This window comes from Hyaena hyaena, unplaced genomic scaffold, assembly GCF_003009895.1.
Source record: "Hyaena hyaena isolate Hyena2069 unplaced genomic scaffold, ASM300989v1 scaffold_124, whole genome shotgun sequence".
Classification (NCBI taxonomy): domain Eukaryota; kingdom Metazoa; phylum Chordata; class Mammalia; order Carnivora; family Hyaenidae; genus Hyaena; species Hyaena hyaena.
In genome coordinates this window covers 2,970,633-2,996,122 of record NW_024080755.1, presented here as the reverse complement: position 1 = coordinate 2,996,122, position 25,490 = coordinate 2,970,633, and the positions used below count along the sequence as shown (strand labels likewise).

At 56.5% G+C, this 25,490-nt stretch overlaps 1 protein-coding gene across 5 annotated transcripts in view; it reads right to left on the bottom strand.

Moving 5' to 3' along the window:
• Window positions 1–25,490, bottom strand: part of GRK5 (G protein-coupled receptor kinase 5) — a 209,322-nt gene that overhangs the window by 6,174 nt on the left and 177,658 nt on the right. For 4 of the 5 annotated variants that reach the window (XR_005529331.1, XM_039237364.1, XM_039237365.1 and 1 more), the window contains 8 exons: window positions 20,554–20,654; window positions 18,349–18,441; window positions 13,526–13,589; window positions 12,538–12,678; window positions 9,932–10,122; window positions 6,621–6,658; window positions 4,802–4,891; window positions 2,961–3,169 (listed from right to left, as the gene is read on the bottom strand). Coding sequence is in view for 4 of the 5 variants with exons in the window: in XM_039237364.1 (XP_039093295.1) it covers window positions 2,961–3,169; window positions 4,802–4,891; window positions 6,621–6,658; window positions 9,932–10,122; window positions 12,538–12,678; window positions 13,526–13,589; window positions 18,349–18,441; window positions 20,554–20,654 (927 nt within the window). In the remaining variant the exon portion in view is untranslated. Of the gene's footprint in view, window positions 1–2,960; window positions 3,170–4,801; window positions 4,892–6,620; window positions 6,659–9,931; window positions 10,123–12,537; window positions 12,679–13,525; window positions 13,590–18,348; window positions 18,442–20,553; window positions 20,655–25,034; window positions 25,108–25,490 lie in introns of those variants that run through there. The other variant, XM_039237367.1, reaches the window with a different exon arrangement.

Below are 25,490 nucleotides of genomic sequence, written 5' to 3'. Positions count from 1 at the left end.
ATCTTGGTAATTAACCCACCATTCACCTCTTTCTAAAACACTGTGCCAATTGAAGACACATCTATATGCTACCTGATTGCAGCCCTGCTATCAGGTGTACACCATCAGTTAGAGGGAGAGGTGGTGTGAGCTGAGCAAGTGGGGCAGGCACAGCGGGCTTCCTGGAGGAGGAAAAGAGATGGGCTGGAAGGCTGGTAAGGCTGAGGTGGCTGAAGGGCCAGAAGGTGGGTCCTGAGGGGGTGGGTAGGGCCAGTTCTGGGACTCAGCAGGGACCCACAGAAGGTGGGGCTGAGGTCTAGGCCTAGGGACTGGACCAGGGGACGGGCAGTGACATGTATGCATTTTTGGACCCCAGGGGCAGTGGAAAGAGTCTGTGGCAGCAAGGTGACATCAGGGAAAGAACAGGTGGCCAGGGACCAGCTCCCCTGCAGTCTGTGGCGTGGCCTTAGGCAGGGCTGGAGCTGCCAGTCTAGAAACAGCCCGATGTGCCCCAAGTTCCATGGTTTCCTCAGAGGCAGGCCCTGCTGTATCCTGGGCTGGCTCCTCTTGGAGGTGACAGGGCAAGCCTGCCTGCTAGACCGGACAGGCTGTCAAGAGGGGTGGCCAGGAAGCCCAAGGCCAGGATCCCTTGACCCCATGGTCACTTTTAAGAAGATGAAGCAAGACCAGAGGCCTTTGTCGGTTCTCCCAGTGGAGAAAGATGAGGGGACACTGGCTCGACACTTGATACCCAGGGGCCAAGGTCCATCCAGAGCCCCAGGCTCAGCCGCCGCCTTTCCCTCAGTGGCCACCAGGGGGCAGCAGAGGGCCAGCAGTGCCCCTAGTCCTGGTGCCCCCAAGGCCAGGCACCCTAGAAGACGACAGTGGGCAGGGGCCTCTGCCTCTCAGTCCTCTCAGCATGTCCTGTGTCCTGCTGGGGTTGCTCTGCTTCTCCGAGTCCCTGACCCTGACCTGGAACGTTTGGGGATGCTCTGACCGTGGCTGATGACCTCCCTCCTCTGTCCCTTGCCCCGTTTGGTCCCACTGGATAGACACCTGGCCTCCATAGCCAAATATTGGTGGGCCCCCTACCCCAGTTTTCAAATGTCCTCAGGGTCCCACATTTCCACCTACCTGGCTTGTGTCCCCCACCCCAATCCTGGCTGTTGTGACTGCTTGGGCTTCTGGGAGGCCCAGGCACGTAGGCAAGTGCCCGGCTACAGGCTGTGCGGGTGGGTGTGTGTCTGCCTGTGGACACCCCACCCCTCCCCCTGCACGTCGCCCACACATCAATGGCAGACCCATGGTTCCTCTTTTCTGGAAGTGGTCAAATGGCAGATCTTGCGCCAAATCCTTCTTCCCACGGCTCTGTGACATCAGACGGAAGCCGGTAAGAGAGGTGGCCAAGTAGCGAGTGGACGTCTCCAGAGGGGGCCTCCTCAGGGCGGGGAGCTACGCCCCGGGTTCCCGGACCACTAACAGTGCAGCCTTGGCTTTCCTGGAAGCAGAAGCTGCTCTACTTTCATCAGCACGTCGGGCCTGCTGTTCTACACACTCCAGCCTCGTGGTTTGTGCACGTGGGGCAGAGGGGTGGCACAAGGGCAGCCTCACCCCTGCTTGTCTGCTGTCCCAGGTGCAGTAGTGCTCCAGGGAGAGGAAGTCTGTGGGCCCATGGGTACCTGTCCCATGTGGCCGGCCCTGGAGGGCAGCTGCCTGGGGAAGGGGTGCAGCACAGCTGTGTCTGCATCAGAGGGAGAGGCCCCAAGGGGACGCAGGCAGGACTTGGGAGCAGGAGAGCCAGGTGGGATGGGTGTGGCCATTCCCCCCACAAAGCCTCCAGCCAGGGGTGGGCCCATGTGGGCTGGGGGGAGGGGCAGCGGCCAGGGGTGGACTCTCTCCCAGGTTCACTTAAAAAAAATATTTTTTTGGGGGCGCCTGGGTGGCTCAGTTGGTTAAGCGTCCGACTTCGGCTCAGGTCATGATCTCACAGTTCGTGGGTTCGAGCCCTGCATCGGGCTCTGTGCTGACAGCTCAGAGCCTGGAGCCTGCTTCGGATTCTCTGTCTCCCTCTCTCTGATCCTCCCCTGCTCACGCTGTCTCTCTCTGACTATAAAAAAAATATTTATATATATATTTTTTAATGTTTGTTTTTGAGAGAGGTGGGTGGAGGGGCGGAGAGAGGGAGACATAGATTCTGAAGCAGGGTGCAGGCTCTGAGCCATCAGCACAGAGCCAACACGGGGCTTGAACCCACGGACCGCAAGATCATGACCTGAGCCGAAGTGGGATGCTTAACTGACTGGCCCACCCAGGAGCCCCCTCCCCCTCCCCCAGCCCAGCTCCATTTCTGACTGCTGTCACTACTTCCTCTAGCAGGCTTCCCAGCCCCACAGTCTGGCCCTGTCCACCCGGCTTGTCTACACGGCGTTCCCCCTCTGCACCCTCCCCGTGGACGATGAAGTCCCACGGTCCATAGATGGCGTCGTGCAGGACCCAGGCTAGCGTGGCCCGCGTTCCACGGAGTGGAAGGAGCACTGCTGTAAGACATTCAGAGACGGAAGATGCCACCGCCCCAGCGCCTGCACGGCACCTGCTAGCCGCAGCCAGCGCCTGGGGACCCAGGCTGCGGGGCGCCCAGCTCGAGGGCACGAGGCCCCTTTGTGTTTGGGGAACCAGCCGGGATCCTCTCCTTTCCCCCGGATGCTGATTTGCCCTCACGAAGCCGGATGTGAGTGTGTCCCACAGTTCGCCCCAGCCCCTTCCCTGTCACGGGGCCTCCCTGCCCGCACCCCAGGCCCGCTCCGGGCAGCCGTGGCCGACCCGCCCAGCCCACGACCAGGACCGCTCGCTCCTCTGGCTCGGTGCCGTCACTGCTCCCACCTCAGTGTGCCCGACCCCGACCCGTCGGCCTGTTGGCGCGGGAGGGGAGACACCGCTGGACACCCCGCCTGCGGACAGCGTCTCGCTCTCCAGGGGCTCACCATTTTGCAGATGGACTTGGCCTCCTCAGAGAACTTCGGGGAGTACGCCTCCTCCGTCTCCAGGACCCGGCGGTCTACTTCCTCCCGCTTCACCTTCTCTTTGCGGCCCCGGAATGGCGACTGGCCCTCGATCATCTCATAGATGAGGCAGCCCAGACCCCAGTAGTCAGGGCTCAGGCCGTATCTCTGGTTGTTCAGGACCTCCGGAGCTGGGGGTGGAGGGGGGGGGCGAGGGAGGTAAGAGACAGCTGGTGGCAGGGCAGAGTCAGGGCACACGGGGCCAGGGTTGGGACTCATACCATCTGGGCCTCAGGGCGTCCTGCACCCATGAGTGAAGGTGTTGCTCACAGAAGGCCTGAAGCTTCATGGCAAGGACACGCTTCCCCCTGTGGACTCCTACTCACCAACTGCCATAAATACCGCCTCCTCCAGGGAGCCTGCCCTGACTGCTCTCCTCTGTGCTCCTGGCTTCAGAAGCCTGATCACAGTGGATGGAAAGAGCCTGTTCCCTTGATGTCTCCCCTGCTAGAATCTGCACTACCTTATTCACTGCTGTGTCTCGGTAACAGGTATGACACCTGGCACATGGCAGGTGCTGCACATATTTATTTCCAGGAACGAAGGTGTATCCACCCAAAGGAATGATGATTTTAAGTTTACCTGGAATTCAAACAATCTCTCACTATGGCTTCCCTACTACTTTGACAAAATGAATTCTAGACTAATCATAGAAGTGCAAAAAAGGTAAGTTTCATGTCATCAGGCAGGTGACAAAAATCCAGGGGCAAACACATCCACACACATGCCACTGTGCATATAACAGAGGCCCTGAAGACAGGTGCAGGTGGGATTCTGTGCAAGACAGGCACACAGGTACACGAAGGTGTGTGGATCCATCCCTCCATCCATCCATCCATTCCCCCCCTTCCGTCCATCCCTCCCTCCATCCATCCCTCTCTCCATCCATCCATCCATCCCTCCCTCCCTCCCTCCACTATCCATCCATTCATCTACCCCTACCTCCATCCATCCATCCATCCATCCATCCATCCCTCCATCCTTCCTTTCCTCCCTCCCTCCCTCCATCCATCTGCATTCGCATGGGTATACACAGCCACGTATGCATAGATATACACAGGTTCCCTAATGATATGCAACCTGAAAAGGACCTTCTAGAGGCAGAGACAACACACAGAATCTTGCACAAGTGTGGCTGGCATGAGTCTGGCAGAGGACAGCAGCATCCCCAGCTCCCAGGGCTTTCTGGAGCCCCCTATCCCCTGGGACAAGTGGGCACGTGTGTGAGGTGTGTGCAGGAGGAAGCCCAGGGGGTGCCCATCACCGGAGGGGGGACTCCAGAGGACCAGATGCAGCTCCGGTCTCTTCCCTGCAGCCCCCAGGACGGTGGTCCTGGAATAGGCTCGCTGTTGGGGCCTGGGTGGCAGGGAATGGAGGCTAAGGCTGGTCTCTGCTTGTCATGCCTGGTGACACAGCAGGTGGTGCACCCCTCTCCTTTCTGGGCCTTTCCCAGTGACCTCTCTCCTCTCAGGGGCTCCCTGAAAGGTTGCCTGCCAATCACCAGACCCCTCCCTGGGTTCGGCCTCCCCCGAGCACCACTGTGTGCCCGCGCTGACGGCTGACCCTGAGAGTGGCTTGGCTTTGGGGTGCAGGTGGGGCTGCGGTGGGGGGCTCAGAGTGCCCAGATGAACCCTGGGCCTCAGCGCTCCACCCATCCCGGCTGAGACCTCCCACTACCAGCTGTGGCTTCACTGCTGATCAGAGCCGCACAGAGGCTGGAGGCCCAAGAGGCAGACCCGCGGAGGGGCCGGGCCCACACTCACCCATGTAGCCCACAGTGCCCACCCGGCCGCGGATCAGGTCTCCGTCGGGGATCTTCACGGCCAGACCCAGGTCCGAGATCCGAATGTGGCCTGAAGGGGGGAGAGCAGAGTCAGTGGGTCTCTGGGACGGTCGTGTGGACACGTAGCCCACCTGGGTGGGGCCACAGACTTACCCTGTGCCCCCGGTTAAGGTACAGACTCTTGGCCCCAAGAGGGGCATCCCAATCAGCCACCTCAGGGTGACTGCAGACCCTTGGGGGCATCCAGGTGTCCGAGGACATGGGTAAATCATTGCTTCTCAGGAGGAAAACGTAAAGACGGGAAAGGATGTCTGGATTCGGCTGGACAGTGGCCAACCTGCCCCATAAAATACCCTCATAGGCTTCTCGGGAGGCTGAGATCACCAATTTTAAAAGGCCTTGGCCTGACTCTGTGATTGCTTCATGGGAAAAATGTGAGATTTTCCTGAACTTGTACAGTTTGCTTAAGGGGAGAAATTATAAAGCAATTCAGGAAGCAACTCCCTGTCCTGCCCTGTCGCTCTTTGGAAATTCTTTGCATTCTGCCTTCGGAGAAAGAGAGTAAAGTCATCCAGGCCCTGGAGAGACAGAGATGGACTGGAGTCCAGGACACCCCCAGCCCCCAAAGGCCAAGATGACACAGCACTGAGAGTTCTATCTTGCTGTTGTCCTGCTTGGCGGCCCACTGAGGCAGGGTCATGGCCACACCTGGCCCCCCTTCCTTGTCCATGTGTGCCAGGGCCCCACAGCCCAGACCCCAGTGAGGTCCAGTGTCAGGGACACCCCTCCCCCCACCCCCAGGCCAGAGCGGTGTGGACTCTCTGATTCAGCAGCCCTGGCAAAGGCGGGGAGGGCAGACGACAGCATACAGGTTCCAGCCGTCAGGCTGCAGATCGGTGGCGGTCCCAAGAACAGCAGTGGGCCCTGGGCTCATCCAAGACGGGTGGCAGGCCCTGGGCCCTGTGCCCACTTCCCCACTCAGGCCTCTCTCCAGGTCACCAACGACCTGCCTCCCCTTCTACCTCCCCTCTGCTGGGGGCTGCCTGGCATCTGGGGCCTGCCGGTCTCAGCTCCCAGTGATATTGCTCGGTGACCTTGGCAGGTTGTCTCCTCTGAGCCTCAACCTTGTCATCTGTAAAATGGGCACAGGGATGCTGAGTCTGCCCCCTCTGCAGAAATGGGAACATCTGGTCTGATAACAGATGTGAACACCAGTCCCCAGGTGTGAGAGGCTAAACACGTTACCCATGTGTGTGCACACGTGTGCACATGCACGTGCGCACACACACGGGAAAACAATGGTAACCCACAGATAATACCTAACACATTTCAAGCTGGCTCTAGCTGGTGAAGCAATTGCCCTTTAAGCTATCTTCTTGGAGCTTCACCAAACCTCACCCCGCCACTGCTCTCTGAAGTGGGCAGAGCAGGGGCCATGTTTCCATTTCATCAGCAAAGAGACGGGGTTCCAGGATGTTGCATAAAAGCGAAGTACTTGCCCAGGATCTCTGAAATTCTGGACTCCTCAGTCAGTGCTCTCTGTCTCTCTGTTTCTCTTTTGGCCAAGTCACGCTGCTTCTTCACCAGATAGGAGCTTTATCCATGCCCCCTGCCTGCCCCAGGGCCCCAGGATTGGAGAGAGGGAGTGGGTGCTCCGCTTTTGGCCACTGCTCTCCCACAGTCCCAGGGCCGTGCCTCTGAGAGCCTCTGCAGGAAGGGCCCCCCGTTCCCCTTGGATTATGACGGTCTCCTTGGCTGCAGGGCAGGAAAGGGGTCTCCCAAGTGGCTCCCCAACTTACCATAATCATCTAGTAGGATATTTTCGGGTTTCAGGTCTCTGAAAGAGAAAGAACACAAGCACGTGAGTGTGGGCACTCTCAGCATCAGGCCATGGCGGCTGGGTTGACCTCTTGTGTGTTTCCTTCCCATCTCTTGGCTCAGGCTGTCTGGTCTCTCTCTGGATCCAGACAATCTTGGACTAATTTCCTTCCTCCCGGTATTTAAAACAAATGCCGCCGTTGCCATAGGCATCTTCTCGACCTGGAGATGACTGGGAAGGGGTCAGGCAAGGGCCAGGCCTGGCTCCTATCCACACACTGACCACACCAGGGGCTGAGGATACTTCTGGCTGGTGTGGTGACAGCCCCCTCCAGGGCTGGGAATACCCGGAGATCTCAGGATGCACTGGGATGCCCTGAAGGCAGAGAGAGGCCTGGGAATTAGGGAGGAGAAGTTATTGAGAACACAGCACCAGCTGTAGAACTGGGGTGGAGAACTATAGAAGGCAGACCCCCTTTGGGAAGGAGACCCCTGGAGCCTGGCACGTCTCTCACCTCCGGCAAAGTCATAAGCCCAAGAAAGCACAGCTGTAGGTGTGCCCGGCTCCATGTGTCCCTCCTCTCTTCTCTCTGATGACACAATCACTGTCACTGTTCGTAAGAACAAGGCTCCCGCCCCCCACACTGGGGGAGGGACCCAGCAGCAGTGTCTGGTTTTACTACTAAGGAGGTCCTCTCCGCGGGTAAAGGAACAGCCTATAGGATAGCATGTGTGACTCAGTTAAGTCATGAGCATCTGGATTGAGGATCAGACGCTCAACCGACAGGCTTTGTTTATTTAACTGCTGGCAGCTGTCCTCAAGGGGAATGGTTAAATCCAGTTCAAATGTTCAAATCCAGTGGGGTAGCCTCACAAGGTGATAATGGGTTTGTGTGGGGTTATTTATAAGAAATAAACACAAATACTTTGTGGCTCTTATTTAATTTGCCTTCTTTTGATGTGTTAACTGTTCCGAATAAGGGCAAGAGCCACCCTCTCAACAAGCCAGCGGCCACAGGGTTGGAAAGAGAGCTGGCGGGCAAGGGAGGGCCAGAGCCCAAACCCAGGGAGAGGCCACGGCAAGTGGTCCAAGCGTGGAAGTCAGGGAGGCGCTGTGGTTCTCTTCCTCCAAAGAATAAGGGCTAGAGCTTGGAAGGCGGCCTTTCTTTTTGTTTTAAGTGAAAAGCAATCAAATAAGGAGTTCTTTTATTCAACCCATAGGGAATTTTTTCTCTTTTCACTTGAATGAAGACAAAACAAAAGCCTAAATGGGGAGAATGTTGACGGGGGGGGGGGGGGGGGGGGGGGGGGGGGGGGGGGGGGGGGGGGGGGGGGGGCGGTGGAGCAAGTGAGCAAGTCACCAAGTCCATTTCTTCTTGTTTCTAAAACCTTCTTGGACTTCCAAGATCATTCCTGCCAAGACCTCTGTGGTAAAGGTCTTCAAACTGGGGTGTGCGTGCCCACTGGGTCTGCAGGCACAGTTCAGGGGGTTCTCCGTGGGGTGATGGTTTGAAGAACATGCGTTTTTAGATCCTTAACGAGAATGCCCTGCCCTGGCATTCTCTGGGAACTCCCCACCCTTTCTCAATGGGCCGATTCCAACAAACAGGAGAAGGGCAGGCCCCTTCTTGCTCTGATTACTGTGGTGTCCTGCTCCAGGACCCTAATCAGAAATGGGTTCTACTAGGGGCCTGGGGTGGCTCAATCAGTTATGCGTCCGACTTCAGCCCAGGTCATGATCTCAGTCTATGAGTCCGAGCCCCACATCAGGCTCTGGCTCAGAGCCTGGGGCCTGCTTCGGATTCTGTGTCTTCCTCTCTCTCTGCTCCTCCCTACTCAAAAATAAACACACATCGGGGCACCTGGGTGGCTCAGTTGGCTAAGCGTCCAACTTCAGCTCAGGTCATGATCTCATGGTTTGTGAGTTCGAGCCCCGTGTCAGGCTCTGTGCTGACAGCACAGAGCCTGGAGCGTGCTTCAGATTCTGTGTGTGTGTCTCTCTCTCCCCTCCTCCCTTGCTTGCACTCTATCTCTCTCTCTTTCAAAAATACATAAACATTTTATGGAAATGGATCCTACTAAAATCGTTACAATGGCAACTTAACACAAGTTATTTTAACATTGAGAAACTACGGCCAAAGGAGATTTTTAAAAAATCTTATAAATGTCCATCTATTTAAAATCTGCTTGCTGCTTGATGATAGACTTGATGATAGACTTCTAGGCCAAAAAAGAGATGACATTATAATAACATCTTGTGGGGAAGAGAGTGATAGAAAATCCCGCACCTCTACAGAGTTTTCATGCATTTTTATTATGTATTAATGTTTATTTATTTTTGAGAGAGGTGGGCAGAGAGAGAAGGAGACACAGAATTCCAGGCAGGCTCCAGGCTCCGAGCTGTCAGCACAGAGCCCGATGCGGGGCTCGAACCCACGAACTGTGAGATCATGACCTGAGCCGAAGTTGGATGCTTAATCGCTGAGCCACCCAAGTGTCCCCCTTCATGCATCTTTACTTTAAAAAACTTTTTTTAAAGTTTATTTATTTATTTTGAGAGAGGGTGCATATGCAGAGAGAGAGGGGCAGAGAGAGAGAGGGTGAGAGAGAATCCCAAGCAGGCTCCTTGCTGTCAGCATGGAGCCTGATGCAGGGCTCGAACTCACAGATTGTGAGATCATGACCTGAGCTGAAACCAGGTTGGACACTGAACTGACTGAGCCACTCAGGCACTCCTTCGTGCAGTTTTGGCGGAAATCAGTTTGCTACAGCAATTAGATTCCACTGGATACCTTTAAAAATGCGATGTTAACGGCTGAGTTTCAAAATGTTAGCCACTATTTTAACATATGATAGGTGTTAATTCCTTAATATATGAAGGCACCCAGATTTTCACATTTCCTTGAGAGGGTTAGTGAGAAAAGTTTGAAAGCCACTGCTTATGGAATCCATAAAGTCGAATGACATGGGATGGACCAAGGTCCATGCAGCTGTGGTGATGATCCTACTTGGGTCTTTCTGGGATGGGCTCCCCGAGTTTCTGGCAGGCTGGGCTGGAAGGGACTGGTGGCCTTGGCCCATCCTCATCAACTGTGAAGGACTATCACCTCGTACACTTGGCCCCCCCAAGCGGCCCGCCTCACTTACGTGGTCCAGGGCGTGGGTCTCTCTGTCGACGACCAGGCCCCGAGTTCCAGGGCGGAAGGTCCCTGCCCGGCACAGGGTGTGGAAGGCCAGCACCCCCCCACCCCCTCAGACTCCAGTGACAGGGCCAGGCAGTGGGCTCGCTCACCTGTACACGGTGTTCTCCCGGTGCAGGTCTTCCAAGCCACAGAGGATCTCGGCCGCATAAAACAGGGCTCGCTCCTCCTCAAAGCCAGGGTTACCCATGTTGTAGATGTGGAACTTGAGGTCACCCCCGTTCATGATGGTCAGAACCAAGCACAGCGCATCCTTCGTCTCGTAGGCGTAGGCCAGGTTGACCTGGGAGCACAAGACAGCACCACGGTGAGGTTCCGGTGACTGCCATCCACTTCCACTCTTCCTCCCCAGGCTCCTCCTCACGGCACCGCTGCTCACTGCCCCTCTCGGCCAACGGCACTCGGCCCCTTCAGGAAGCCTGATGGATGGCGCCGGTGCATTTACACAGACAAAAGCACGTGCCTGCTTCGTCTGGTTAAAGCCGCAGGTGGCCTTGCTGGCCATTCAAGAAGACGGGGCCCAGATGCCTTTTGGGCTGGGGTCTCAGTGTCGCGGGGACACTGGGGGTGGCTGGGGAGGTGGCCAGTGGGACTTTGTAAAGTGGAACGCAGTGTGGCCAAGACTGTCTCCTCTCGCACGCAGGACATGTCTGGTCAAAGGGACCGTCAACAGGCAGGACCCAGTTCCTTGCTGGTGGAGGCCAGCTGCCCGAGGCTGGACGGAGGCCACAAGGCTGTGGGAAAGGCGGCCGGGCTGGGTCCGAGGCAAAGCTCACGGGGTGCTCCTCGTCCCTCTCCGCTTAGAGAGCCAATAGGGATGAGATGTGGCCACACGGACCAGGCTGGGGACAGGCGGGGCTGTAAAACTTGGATGCAAAGGTCAGGAACAATGGCAGTTACCTCTAAGGGAAGCAAACAGAATGGGAGCCGAGCGGGAGGGCTCCGGGGACTGTGCTGGGTGCCGGGGACTGTGCTGGGTGCCAGCGGCTGAGCTGGCCCTGCCTCCCGCACCTGCCTGCCATCACCAAGGAGGGGCTCCTGGAGGGCACTGCGGGGACTCCCCGCCAGGGGCAGAGGACAGGGCACAGTGGAAGGTGGTCCAGGCCCTTGACGACGTGCCACCCCATTTATCAGACACACCGCCCTTCTCCCCCGAGGGGGGCTCACTGTCACCAACCCCGGCGAGAGCCAGCGCTGCCCCTTCCTTTAATGATGGGGGTTCCACGGGCAGCACCGAGGCAATGACCTGTGGTCCCAATTGGAGAGGGGCCTGGCAGCACAGAGGAAGGTTCTGGACTCAAAGAGGCCCAGGACCAAAATGCCTTCTAGCACAGCCTTCTAGCACAGCACTGTGACTGCCTGGGACAGGGCTGGCAGCCGAGGGCAGCCCGAGATGAGAGATGAGACCGGGAGATGCACACTCCCGTCCGCGCCGCCGTCACCTTACAGAACCACGCCCTCCGCGGAAGCACTGGGTTGATGGCCTCTCTCACTCTCACACAGCTGGTAGGCGTTTAACTGGCGCGACCTTCACCGAGAGCCATCTGGGAACGGCTTCCAAATGGAAAAGACACACACCCTCTGACACTGCCATTCCTCCCCCAGGAGTACAGCCTACGGACACACGGAAGTGTGCCACAGGCATGTTCAAGGGCGACACGGCAGCCTTGTTCGCAGTGGCTTAGAGACCAGAAACGATCCGCGTCTGCGGGGACCGGCTGCACGGGTTACGGTTTATATCTTTGCTGTGTAGCAGCAGGTGGTGCACGGCGTGAAAAAAAGGAGGTGCCGCTGTAGGTCTGGCCGCAGGAAAATACCAACAATTTACGCGGCACACATCGCAGCCTAAGATGTCTGGTAGGACCCCCCTGGCTGGAAATAAAGCCTATACACAAACCAGACATGCTGGAAGGGCTACCCAAAGACAGAGGCTTTTATTTTTATTTCAAGCCTGTCTGTGCTGTTTGCGTGTCTACCGTGTACAGATATTGGTTTTTTATTTTACAGTGACGTGTGGCAGAGGCATTTCAAGCTGACCAAACACCCACTCACTTGTCCACACCTCCCGGCAGCTGGCTGGTCCCTTGTAGTGATTGGTTCTGGCCAACGGACTGTGGGCGGAGTGAGGAATGTTCCTGAGCTGAGGCAGGGAGGGTCCCTGGGCAAACCCCCAACGCGGGCTTTCAAGACTAGGTGGGGTCACTGTGAGGTGGGGGAGGGCAGGTGGATCTGGCTGGACTCTACTGCGTGACGATGGCCTGTGCTGTTTCCAGCTACTCTGAGTCAGGGGTTAGTTACCGCGGCACAGCCTGGCCTAGACACGGCGACACAAGGCACATAAACAAGATGGCGCCTCTCCGGGACTGACACGCAGGTCTCCCCTGGGATGGAACCAGCCTCCGGGGGCCTGTGGACAGAGCTCTTTGGCCGGGCCCGAGGTGGGCTGCTTTTGTCCGCTGAGGAGTCTGGGGGGTGGCCCTGGAGAACAGAGGCCTTGGTCCCACACGGAGGAGGGGAGGCCAGTGCTAGAGACAGGACCACGGCAGCCACAGTGGACCACGAGGGGCCTTGCGAGGGAGGCGATGCCCGGCTGCTGTCCGCAGCTTACTGCTGCCACACTGGACGCCCACTCCCTTCCCCGGGGACGGGAGCCCTGGTCACCAGAAGGGTGGCCTGTCGCTGGGCCCTGGACACTCACCACAAACTGGCTGTTGACCTTCTCTAGGATCTGCTTCTCGTTGAGTGCCATGGACTCCCCTTTCCTCTTCTTGATCCTCTTCTTCTCCAAGCGCTTGCACGCGTACATCTTACCCGTGGCCCGAACCTGGCAGGCACAGACCTGGGGTGCAAGAAAGATCCGGAACTGGTGACGGCCCGCCTCGGGCTCTTCTGCGGCCAGGACGCTGGGCCTGCGGGGCTGGGAACTGAGGTGCCTGAGGGCGTTCCCAGTCACGGGGCCCAAGGATGCCCGGCCTTGGGCCCACTCCTGCCCCGGGCCCTGCCCCCAAGACGCAGCTCCAGTGCCCCTTACCCTCCCTTCTTCATCTTTCATGTGAATCTGGCCCGTGAGGGGGCAGAATCAACCATCTACGCAGATGTCTAGAGGACCACCAAGGCCTAAAGTACTGTCCTTCTCTCAGAGGCAAGTAGGTTTTCTCTGCCCCACGCTTCCAACGGCATGCGGCCATCACTAACTGGGGACCTCCGAGCACCAGCTGCTGGGAAGGGAGGCTTGCTTTGGCATCAGACCCCTGATGTCCCCGACTTTGTAACTCAGCAGAGTGGAAGCCAGCGGATTTGGGGTCTAGTCTTCTTGATTCCGCGACTCTTTGGTTGTGTGACCTTGGCCGGGTTACTAACCATTCTGACCCTCAGCTTTCCTCATCCCTAAAATGGGAATAACAAGGCTCGTCCCCCAGACTGGGCAGATCAGACAAAACACAACAGCATCTGTTAACAGCAGCATCAGGCCAAGATGCTTGGGCCCCTGATGCCGTCTCTCCTCCCTCCTCTGGCCCAGGGGCCCTGCGGGACAGTCTCGTTTCCCAGCTTGGCGGCACCTCGTGTCCCAGGCCCTTCGCCCCACCCCCCTCTCCACCAGGGGGCGCAGGACACTGTAGGCGCCTCCAGAAGGACAGAAACCGTGAAGAGTACGGGAACTTCCAAAGACGTGGATGCTCACTCACCTCCCCAAAGCCCCCTTTTCCTAGTACTCGGTACTGCCTGAAAGTGTTTTTGGTGACCGGCTGCCTGGAAAAAAGCAAGAATCCAACATTGGTCTCATGGGATCGAGATGCGGAAGCCACACGAAACCGACAGCAGCAGCATCACATGCTTTCTGAACCGAGCCAGGAATCATGGCTGCAGGTGGGACCCCCAAGGACCTGCTCAGCGGCTGCGTGTTCAGACCCTGCGCCACCCGCCCTCAGCCCCCTGCTGCTTGGGACACCTGCCAGTCCTCTCCTGCTTGGAGGGAAGGGCAGAGGACTGAAGATGTGTATTAAAGCTAAAGCTGCTTCACCACACTTTCCATGTGGTTCCCCTCTCTCCCCAGTGAAAATCAGGTGGGTAAGCTCAGAAAGAAGCTGTGTTCTCTGCAGGGAGAAGGGGGACAGGCCAGGAGCCACAGAGGCTCGGTGTCCCAGGGAGGACACCTGCACCTCCCCACACCTGCACATCTCGCCCGCCTGCCCACCTCTGTCCCCAGGGAGAAAGGCTGCTGGTCATCTTTTACCACCGGTCCCCAGCCTATCCCTTTATCACATTTTCTCCCGAGCTCCAGAGCACTAGACGGTCCTGTCTGCCCAAAGTGGGATTTATGAAGCAATCATCGCCTTGCGTCCCCTGACTCCACATTTTAATTAGCTGAGGCCATTTATAATGTCTAATCAGCCAGACCCTCTGATCATGAGGTCATGGTGGGCCTTCACGGAGTAAATAAACAGTCACCTAAAATTGTCTCCAAGAACCCCATGGTGCAGACAGCTTGGGCTTCTTCACCCCTGGCCTGTTTGGATAAAAACAACCAGCTTCCTTTCGCCCGCCACTCCAGCTTTTTCGAGGTGTAACTGACAAATGGCATCCAGCTTGACGTTTTGATGTGTGTACATATTGTGAACCGATTGCCACGATCAAGCTAACGAACATTCTGTCACCTCGCATCGTTACTGTTTTTCCTCTTCCTCTCTCGCTCTCTCACATTACGGTTTACCGTCTCAGCAAGTTTCAAGCATACGATCAGTACTGTTAGCTGGCATCACATCGCTGTACATCAGATCTCCAGCCTTTACTCATCTTGCATAACGAACTGAAACTTTACACCCCTTGACCTACATGTCTCCCTCATTTCCTCCACCCCTAGCCCCTGGCAACCACCATTCTACTCTGCCTCTAGGACTCTGACGTTATTTTAGATTCCACATGTAAGTGAGATCATGTGGCATTTGCCTGTGTCTGCCTTGTTTCACTTGGCATAACATCCTCCGGGTCCCCCCATGTTACCATAAACGGTAGGATTTCCTTCTCTTTTAAGGCTGAATAATACCAGTGGATGTATCTGCCACATTTTCCCTCCCGTACTCCTGGCAGCGTTATTCACAAGAACGAAGATATGGAAATAACCCGAGAGTCCTTGGGCCATGAACGGTTAAAGAACACTCCGCTTTTATGGGGCACCTGGGTGGCTCAGTCAGTTAAGCGTCGGATTTCGGCTCAGGTCATGATCTCACGGTCTGTGAGTTCGAGCCCCGTGTCTGGCTCTGTGCTGACAGCTCAGAGCCTGGAGACTGCTTCCAATTCTGTGTCTCCCTCCCTGTGTGCCCCTCCCCTGCTCATGCTCTATCTCTCAAAAATAAAATAAATGTTAAAAAAAAAACAAAAAAACACTCCACTTTTAGGATGCTGAACTTAGCTCTCGGATCTCCAGGACTATTTCTGAGCAACTGACCCCACCCCAGAGGCCGGACCAGGGCAGAGACCGGGGTGTGACTGAATTGGCCCAAATAATTGGGTCAGCCTGAGAAAGACCAATGAGCCTCTGCTCCCCCAGCAGCTCCTGAATGAACCTTCTGTGGAAACCTTTCTGGCTGCTGGGTCCCGAGGAGGATTTGGATTTCAGGTCCTCGGCACCACATTTCTCTTAGGTCCTGAAAGGCCAGGGCTCTGCCTGCAGCCCACGCGCCCTGGCCCACTCTCTCTTCTGTTCCTTTAGGAAGCGGGGTCCGACCCCACTGGGGGCACAGGGCCGCCCCTCCGCAGGGCTCCCCGCTGCCCCGTATCCTTCTGCACGCGAGCAAACGGGCTGCATCCGCCATGCGGCCCTGGGAAGCATTTCCATAGCCGCCCTCGAAACCACATGAAGGCGCCTGGGCCTAACAGTTTACGATACACGGAGAACAAGCAGTCGGTCGGCATTACCACAGAGCTCCTCTGCTAGGAAAAATGAGTGTAATACAATTTCCGAGGAATTCTTTGGTTAACCTTGAGAGGGGAAAAAAAATCCCTTTAATATTTCAACAGTGCAGCACGAACAGGCCATGATCTTGTTAGCAAAAAAAAAAAAAAAAAAAAAAGGGAGGAAGCGGGCTGCTGTCAGTCACCTGGGGGCACTTCTTGGCCAGTCCTGCCTCACCAGCTTCCACAACTTAACGCCCACAAAGGCGCCTAACTTCTTTGCAGCCAACACACGGATTCGAAAAGTCTGTTTCCCCATTTCAAGTGTTCCCTACATACCAGTAAGACGAGAGCCAGTGGCCACAGCTAAAGGATTCTACCGGAACACAGTGCTGGGTGGAATAAGGACTGGGTCAAGGGCTGGGCGGACACCCTGGGCTCAGGCTCCAGCCTTGCCAGGCCCCTGCTGTGGGACATCGATCAGCCTCTCTGTGACCTGTATCTTCAGTACAACGAGATACTGAAAGGGCGTCTTCGCAGGCTGCTGTAAGCTGAGCATCAGACATCCTTCGTCGAACTCCAAGAATACAGGACATGTCCTCTTTGGGGGGCGTTATGGCAATAGTCCCGGCTGCTAGAAGCACCTTGCACGTGCACTAATGTGATCCTCACGCCTGCCTCGGGAGGTAGGACTGTCTCCCTTCTGCAGGTGAGGATGCTGAGGCTCTGAGAGGGGACTGCGTTGCCTCTCAGAGGGTGGTGGTGGTGAGGCTGGGGTCCCAGGCGGGTCATGAGGGTGGTGGTGATGAGGCTGGGGTCCCAGGCGGGCTGCTGCAGAGCCCACATCCTGCCTCTCAGCCCCACCTTGGGAAGGTGGGCACAGATCGGGTCATGTGGCGCACAGCCCAGAGCTCTGGCGCGGGGCGAGGGGGCATGATGAACATGGCCCCACCAGACTGTCCTGTGATCCTCAGAAACGCAAGGGCCAGCTGTTCCTTCCCATATCAGACGCTTGAGGAGGACGGTCACAGCGATACTGATGACCTCAGTGGCAACCACAACAACAGTAGCCAGCAGTTGACTTCCTGGGGCCAGATGGCTGAGCTTTCTGGAGCACTTGCCCTATTTTAGGCGTGGACTCTGCTTATCTCATCTCATCCCCACCCAAGCCTACAAAGGCGGGCACTATTATTATCCCCATTTTACGGAAGAGGAGATTGAGGAGGGGAGGGGTGAGCAATGCTTCCTGAGGTCCCCTTGGAGAAGGTCGGGCCGGGACTCAGACCCAGGCTGTAGCTCCAGGTCCTCAGCAGGATGTGACCCCTCACTTTTCTGGTTCTCCGGGAGCCATGACGTGCATGTGTGAGGTGGCCAGTGGCGGTCAGCGGCCAACAGAGAAGACCGTCAATTCCCACCAGCGTGGGTGGAAAGAAATGCGCCCCCGGTGGTCCAGAACAGGGTGTTTTCCTCTGGGCTTCCTGAAGTGGGCAGGGAAGGGTCACGAATGGGGCTTCCAGGGCGTTCCTGTCCTGCAACTTCCTCAATGTCTGCAGGGCACTCGGCCAGCGAAGGTGGCAACGCGCAGAAGCCTACTGGCTCCTTGCTTCCTAACCAAAAGGTGCCCAGATGCCCGCGAGTGTCGGGCCTGCATAGGGAACCCTGGGCTGTGGATGGGGGTGCTCCCAGCCTCGTCCCCCAGCTGAGCCCCGCGCGGATATGACGCAGGCATAGCCCTTTTCTGCAAACCCTGGGACAGTGTGGTGGGCGGAGCCTGGTGCTGGGCCCCGCCCCCCTACACTGCGGGCCTGCGGCCTGCCTCTGCAGGCCACGCCCTCTCTGGGGCTCTCCCTCCCCATCAGTCACATGGAGGCCGAAGCTGCTAGGCCAGGTCATGGCCAAGCCTGTGAGAGCGCTTTGCAGCGAAAAGGCAGCAAGTAAAACATGAAAAGGTGCTTGGTCTTACCCATCATCAGAGATGAAAAGATAAGGAGAGCCCGATGCTCACACACCGGACAGGAAAGCCCCAGAACAGAGTTGATGGAGCCGAGAGGCACTGGGCACTGGCCTGGGGCTGGAACCGGGCAGCTCTCAGGACTGCAAGCTAGAGTCCCTCATGGTTTAAAAGCAGTGCTTTTTGACGCAGACATTCTTCTGCTAGGGATTTCTATGGAGGTACTTGCGAAAGCACATGAAGACATACGTACAAAGTGATTCACTATTTAGGGAAGATTGTACATAAAATGGAGAGCAACCTCCATGTCCATCAACAGGGGACTGAGCTAAATAAGGGATGTGTAATTCGTTCAAAACTATGGCAGCTCTTTCTTTGCTGGCAAAGGAGAATTCCCACAGACAGTAAACCAAAAAATAAGGATAAGTATGTATGCATGTATGAGGGTGTGAGTACGCGTGTACACTTTGATAAGCACAGAGCATTTCTAGAAGAATAACCAAGAACTTCAGCAAGGAGAGGAGGACGGCTAATTTTACTTGAACCAGGGACCCACGGAGGTAATGGATTTTTATGTGGGCGTTCAGGTGACAAGCCTGTACTCTCGCCCCTGCCACACACACACTGGCACACACTTGTAGATGAGGCGTACGGGAGGGCACTCACCTTTCCAACCACTTCCACTGGAGAAAGCGATCAAAATACATGCTGTCCAGATACTCATGGAACGGTTCGCCCTTCAGGTAGTCGTGGACGGACCTAGCTCAGAGGGAACCAACAAACATTTTATAATCCTGACCTTGAGCAGATGGGCAGAGCCATATATGTAGCAGGTTCACAAGCAGCCTCAGAGGCCCATCGTCCTGCCAAAGTGACAGGCTGAGCCTGCGAACACTTACTGGGTACCTGCCACGGCACTGCTCTAGGCCCGGGGTACAGCTGTGAGCATGAAGTTGGCATTGTGATGTGGGACACAACCCGGAAGTAACAAACATCTAATAAACAACTGCGAGGGATGTGCTCATTAGAGGGTTAAATGAGGTCCCTGGGGGTTCAGGTAGTGCTCTTGCTCTCTCTATCTCTCAAGAAGGGACTCTTTTTCTTTTAAGTTTATTTATTTTGAGAGAGAGAGAGAGAGAGCAGGGGAGAGGCAGAGAGAGAGTCCCAAGCAGACTCTGCACTCAGAGTGGAGCCCAACGCAGGGTTCGAACCCACGAACCGTGAGATCACGACCTAAGCTAAAATCAAGAGTCAGATGCTCAACCGACTGACTGAGCCACCCAGGTGCCCCAAGACGGGACTATCTGAGCTGTCATGAGGACAGAGGAATACTTAACGGGGTGCAGGGGTGTGTGTGGGGGGGTAGGGGCAGAGCAGGGATGCAGCCCCTGAGAGTCCGGGCTCTGGATCTGAGGCCACTGGGAGGTTTCCATCTCCGCAGCAGAATTTCCTGGTCACCTGCTGTGGGCCAAGCCCAGAGGGTCTGAAACTGGCTGCAGGCAGGGGCAGCCTTCTTCCGTTTAAAAAGTGGCAATGCCAGGGCGCCTGGGTGACTCAGCCTGTTGAGCGCCTGACTCTGGATTCCAGCTCAGGAATCGAGACCTGCACTGGGCTCCATGCTCAGCATGGAGATTCACTCTCTCCTCTACTGGTGTGTGCGGGCTGGGCTCTCTTTCTCTCTCACTCTCTCACTCAAATTAAAAAAAAAAAAAAAAAAAAAGAGTGGCAGTGCTGACCAGTGTAGCCCAGGCATTTGGGACCTGTGGATGGTTGGGGGTGGGGGGGCATATACGGTAGAAGCATGTTGGACCCTGTCCTGCCAAACATGAGAGCAGTGGCCCGTGTAGGGACCAGCTTGTCCACTCCCTCGGGGTCACAGTGACAGCCTAGGGACCTCACCTGCTGTCAGATCTGACCCTCAGCCAGCTCCAAGAGGGCAAACCAAGTTTGTTTCTGCTTATGGGTTGGGGGGGAGGTCTCTCCCTGGCACCCTACAGGGCTGGGCCCCAAGCTGGCCCTCCCGAAACCTCCATTCTCATCATGGTGCTCCTGGCTCCCCCCAGAGTGCACAGCGGCCCTGGTTTTCCCGCCCGGCTGTGAGCTCCCTGAAAGCCGGAACTGGGCTCTTGCTCACCATGATGTCCCCCGGCACCTGGCACAGTGCCAGGCACACAGCAGGCGCCCCGTCATCTGTGGCCCAAAGGCTGACCAAGGGCACACAGCAGGTGTCCAGACTCACCCAGAGGTGACGAGGCTCCAGAAGGTTCTAGTGCACATACCAGCTTGTGGGGAAGGGTACGTGTGTGGACACATGAACATGTGTGTGCCTAGTGGCTCACGCCTTCAGAGTACGTGTGTAAGGGACTCTGGGGACTTCACTGGTGCCTGGCCAGCAGCACGTGCACCGACTTGTCTGCTATTGCATCAGGATCGGCGTACGGCCCGCAGACAAGGCGATGGGGTGACTGCGAAGGCAGCCTGCGGCCCCCTTCCTGCGGCAGCACCACCCAGCCCTGGTTGGTGGCAGCAGTGGGGGCCGGGGGCTGGGGAAGGACTTCCAAACCACCCAGATGGGGTCAAGTTTTTGCACAGTCCTCTGTCTCAACAGCCTGGAGAGCCACTTGCTTTCAACACTCTTTGAGGCAGATGTTTTCTTTGGACTTGGCACTTTGGTATCTTTTCCCTTCATAAGAAGTATACAAACAGCTGGGTGGCTTGGCTGGGGCCCCTGGGCACGGAAGGCCTGCCCTGGTGCCCAGCGCTCCAGGTGGAGGGGAGAGGCAGCCTCTCTCTGGGGGAGGGGAGCTGTGCGGCTGCCCAGGGGAGGCGGAAGGGCCCGATGCCCGGTCTGGGGAGGGAGCAAGCACTTACTGTGCACAGGCAGAAAAGACTTCCTTGCAGGGCCTCTGTAGGAGCCTCTCCTCCGTCTGGGAGACCAGGTCTTGGCCAACTTGGGCTATGAAGACTGGGGACTGGAGGAAGAGAAGAGGGGGCGTCAGTGAGGGGCAGGAGAGGAGCGCCATCTGGCCCTTGGCCATGTGCAGCATGGTCACTTAGCTCCTCTGAGCCTGGCTGCCCTTGTCTGCAGAACACGGATGATGATTTCCCTGTGTCCCGGGCTTGTGGTCAGACCCTAACGAGATGTGGGAGAGCTCATGGTTATGGGCTGTGCAACGAGGCCCGGCTGGTCGGCAAGCCCCCTGTGAGCTTGCCAATGCCCTGCCCATGCTGGGCCTGTCTTCTCGGAGGGCAAGGTCAATACCCTAGCCTCCAGGGCCTGGGTGACAGGGTCCGGAATGGGCAGAAGGGCCAGCAATAAACATCATTGCTGTCGTTTCCTTCTCCTTCCAGGTGAAGCTGTGGCCTGAGTGTTTTGAGCTTGAAAGAACAGTTCTGAGAGTTTCTGCGTCCTGCCCAGGAGCAGCTTTGGGAAGGTGCCGGGACCACCAGAAGGCAGTTTCGCCTTCCCTTGTCCCCTGACCATTCCATCACCGCCGTCAGCTGTTCATACACCAGCTGGGCCACAAGCTGGGTTGTTAATAAAAGACAGGTTTTTAATATTTGAGAAAACTACCAGGAGGGGCTCAGACAGAGGGGATGTAAATATATCTTTCTCCCCAAAGATGCTGAAATTGGAAAGATTTGCTTTCTCCTTTCAGCTACTGAAATGTGACTATGGAGCTGCTTTACCTGCTAAGCCCACTGGGCAGTGTCTGTAGGTGGGGTGGGGGGGTCCATCCAGGGGGCGCCGGCAGTGGGTCTCAATGAATGAAATCAGTAGCTCATATTCTATTCGTCAAGGCTCTGAAAGCCCACATTCCTGAGTTCCTCCCTTCTTTCTTCTCTCCTAGGTCCTGCCCTCTCTGGAGCAGGGCCCCTGGGTGGGGGAGCCTTCGATGTTGTGGGGCGGCCGCGGTGACGGTAAATGCTGTGGGCTCACCCAGTGACGCCACACAGCAGGCCATCGCCAGTCCTGGGTGGCTGCGGCTCCCTCCCACCTTCTCTCCCACTCAGCCCTGTCCCTCCCCAACTGAAAACCTTGATAAATGAAACTGCAGAAAAGAAGCCTGTAGAGCACCAGCTTCTGACGCTCGTTTTGCAAAAAAGATGCTCGATGTTGCAGAAGGAGCCTGAGATGGAGAAATGGGAGCCCCGAGCACTGGTCCACCCTCTCCCATTGGCCATTCTGTGCCTCTCTTTCCTCCTCTGTTACAGGAAAGGGCTGCTGCAGAGATACTCTGCAGGTCCTTCAAGATTTGGGAATTGACGGTTGCGGTGGGGGGGCAGGTTGCTTCTAAGACTTAGGGAGCCTTCTGGGGAATTCTGGCAGCTGAATCTCTTGGGAATCGGTTAACTCTGGGCTATTTCAGAGCAATTGGATCCTAAAACAAACCCAGAGGCCACAGGCAAATTTGCTTCAAGAGACCTGATGGCTGGGCAGCCTTGGTTTGAAGGGCCCGGTGCCCTTTGCAGGACTGGTGCCCACACTGCCTACGTGAAGGAGCGACATGAAACAGTGTGCTGTGCCGGGATGTGACTTGAATCTGGAAGAAGTCAGCCAAGACCAGACAGAGATGCTGGGTGGGATGGTCGTGGGGGGAACCACCACTTCCTGGACCTCAGAAGAGGCTCCCGAGTTGCCCACCTGTATGCACTCGGCTCTACCCCTGTCTTGTCACCCGACTCGGCCCAGGGAGGATCCACCCTCACCCACAGTGGCCGAAGCTGGTGTCAGGCACATCGTGAAGGTGTTCAAAGGTGCAGCCTGTGTAGCCCCTGGCTTTAGAGCACTCTTTCTCCAGTAAAGACAGAAAATACAGAAATCAGGCAATACCCTAACAGGGGTGTTCTCTCGCTTCTCTGGGCATCTGTGGTGATGTATAAAAGGGGCGGATGGAAACCCAATAGCTCTCAAACTTTTTTTTTTTTTTAAACTAGCAAACGTCTTTTTTCCTCTTCCGCATGAAATGTATCTATGGACCCAGTATTTAAAACCAGTGTTAATAACTTAATGGGTAGCCCTGGTTTGCCTCTCCGGTCAGGCACTGTGAGAAATTACCTTCCATGCATTATTTCATCTAATCTCCGTTATGACTCTGTGAGGTAAATGCTATTGTAATGCTCATCTCACAGCTGAGCAAACTGAGGTTCAGAAAGGTTAAGTCATTTGCCCAAGGTCACCCAGCCAATAAGTGGCAGACAGGGGATCTGAACACAGATTGGGTGGGTGAGTCTAGAGTGAGTCTGGTTGAAGGTGGTGGGATGTCTGGGCCCCCTATGCTTCTCCCACTCACTCCTTGTCTCCTAGGGGCCCCTTAGCCCTCAGGATGAGCAGGACACCGTGCAGCCCTGCAGCAGAGGTAGGAAGGACTGAAATGGAAGATGACACAGCTCAGGGCAATGAGGCCCCTGGGCTCAGAGAAGGAGATCATTAAGGGGCGGAGTCATCTAGGAAAGGCTTCATGGAAGACAGGGTCAGAGGCAAAGCAAAGTTGGGGCTCAGACCTCCCACTCCTCATGGGCCTTTCCGCCTGCCCGGAGGACCACACTCTGCTTCCTTCCTCGGCAGAGGGGAGGGGCCGTGCAGGGTCTAGGGGTGGCCCAGCTGTGTGCATGAAGTCACACCACTCTCTCTCTAGGGGCGCTGCCCAGGGCCAAAGCCCTAATAGGAGTTAATGAGTAGGTTTAACGACCATGGGTTTAAATTCAGCCTCTGGCTCGACATAAAGAGATTAAGTGGTTCCAACCAAACCCCCTTTCAAGTAACTCCAGAGAGTAAGACCTCTGCCCGGAAGGGAATCAGGAGCTGTTGGCCAGTTTAAGCTGGGAGTTGAAACCCACACCTGCCAGGAGGGTGACACCCAGGGGACATTTCAGTGGGACATCTGCAATCTGCATCAATGGAATCGGAGGGTATCAGTCCTTCCCCTCCAGTTCAGAGAAGCCAGTTTCCAAGGGAGACGCATTAGGAAGGCTCTCCCCAGCCGCACACAAGGTCTAACGCACACAAGATAAAGCGCCCCCAGGCGCTCCGAGCAACCACAGCCCACTGCAATCCACTCCCTGTGGCCTGAAGACAGAATTCTGCAGTTTCAGATCTCATTCCAGGAAGCGAATCCCTTCTGGTCCCAGGAGGCCTTCGAGGAGGGCCGGGGAAGGGAGGGGTGAATCCTCCAGGCCAGGTGGGCTCTGTACGGGAATGTCACCCTAACCTGAAAAGGCTCAGGAAGGCCACAGGGACTACGGCTAGCACCGTGGCTCTTTCTAGCAGGAACTGTCCCTCTGGGATGAAGCGGAGGGTCAGGGCCGGCAGAGGGTGGGGGCCATCCTCCTCCATGTCAAAGGTGTCCCCCTAATTTCTAATCAAACAGAAAAGACCCTACAGTCCTTAGATATTTGCAGGGCTGAAAGCGGCCAGGAGAGCAGGTTTTGATGGAGGCCTCTGCTAAAAGGTCTCCTGGGGCCAGTAGTACTTTTAAGTGACACTTTATTTCTGTGGTCACCAGATGGTCTCCTCAAGTAGCTCCAGCCAGCGAGCCTTGATTTTCAACACAGCAGTGTGAATCTAGGCACCAAGTTTCTTTTGAAAGGTGTGGAATTAGCTCTTGGTGGCACACCTTCCGAGGACAGGAGGAAGGAATTAGGGACAGGGTTTCTCTGCTGGAGGCCTGTCATGAACGCCTGGCTTCCTGATGGTCTTGGGCACTGAAGCTAACCAGCTGGCCAACTGCCATGTGATCGTGTCCACTCTGATGACAGTCAGGATGACCCCCAGCTGCTCTAAGGAGTGCTCTGTGGCCAACTCCTGGGACAGCTTAAGACAGCAAGACATGCCTTGGGGACATGGCTACGCTTGCCAGGAGCTGCCCCCCGCCCCCCCCAGGCCTGGCCAGACTGCCAAGAAAGAACTCGGCTTCTTTGAGGAGCTGTAAGCTGCATGGAGCACCTGTCCTGCCCCTGAAATCACAACTAGAGCAAGAGAAGCTGCATCGTGCTCCCCTCTTTGGCCAAGGCTCCTCCCCACTGTTTTCCCCCAAAGCTGTTGGAGAGCAGAGGGGGGGGCATTAAAGCTCGGGTGTGCTTGTCCACTCTCGGGACCTCTGTGCCTCTAGGTAGAAGCCCCCCACCCCCAGAGGAAGAACCTGCCTCACCTACTCCTCTGGAGTGAGAAACTGACCTGGAATCCATCTCCCGGACCGTGGGACTGGGGCCCTCACTCAGCTAGAGACAGGCTGCCAGCATTGCAGGGGGCAGGGCACACTCGGCAGGGGTGTGTCAGGCGGTGACTCCCCCTCCGAATCCCTCAGAATATCTACTCCTCCTTACGCCTTGCCCTGGTGGCCCAGACTCACTCTCTGCCGTTCCTGATGCTTCTGCTCTGCGTTCTGGGGATCTGGGCCGCTCCTGCTGTACCGGCACAGAGCCCTATGTGGGGCTTGAACCCGCGAACCGTGAGATCATGACCTGAGCCGAAGTTGTACGCCCAACCTAGGGAGCCACCCAGGCGTCCCACGCCTCGGGATTTCTAGAGAAGGTTGTGAGGGGGAGAATCGAAGGGGTGGGGGTGGGGGGTATCCGACTGGCTGGAAGAGCTCAGGACTTGGCCTGAAGCTGCATTTGTAGAACCGCCCCCCTTCCCCCTGCCCCCTGCACTTGGTTTGGGTGACTTCGGCTAACAAAATACCTGGGAGAAGGCCACAACTGCCCCGGGGCCACTGGGTGCTGCAATTGCTCAGGGGTCCACCCCTCCCAGGTCATAAGTGCAGCTTCACATGGGCCTTCTGGGCGTCACCGAAGGCAGGACAATC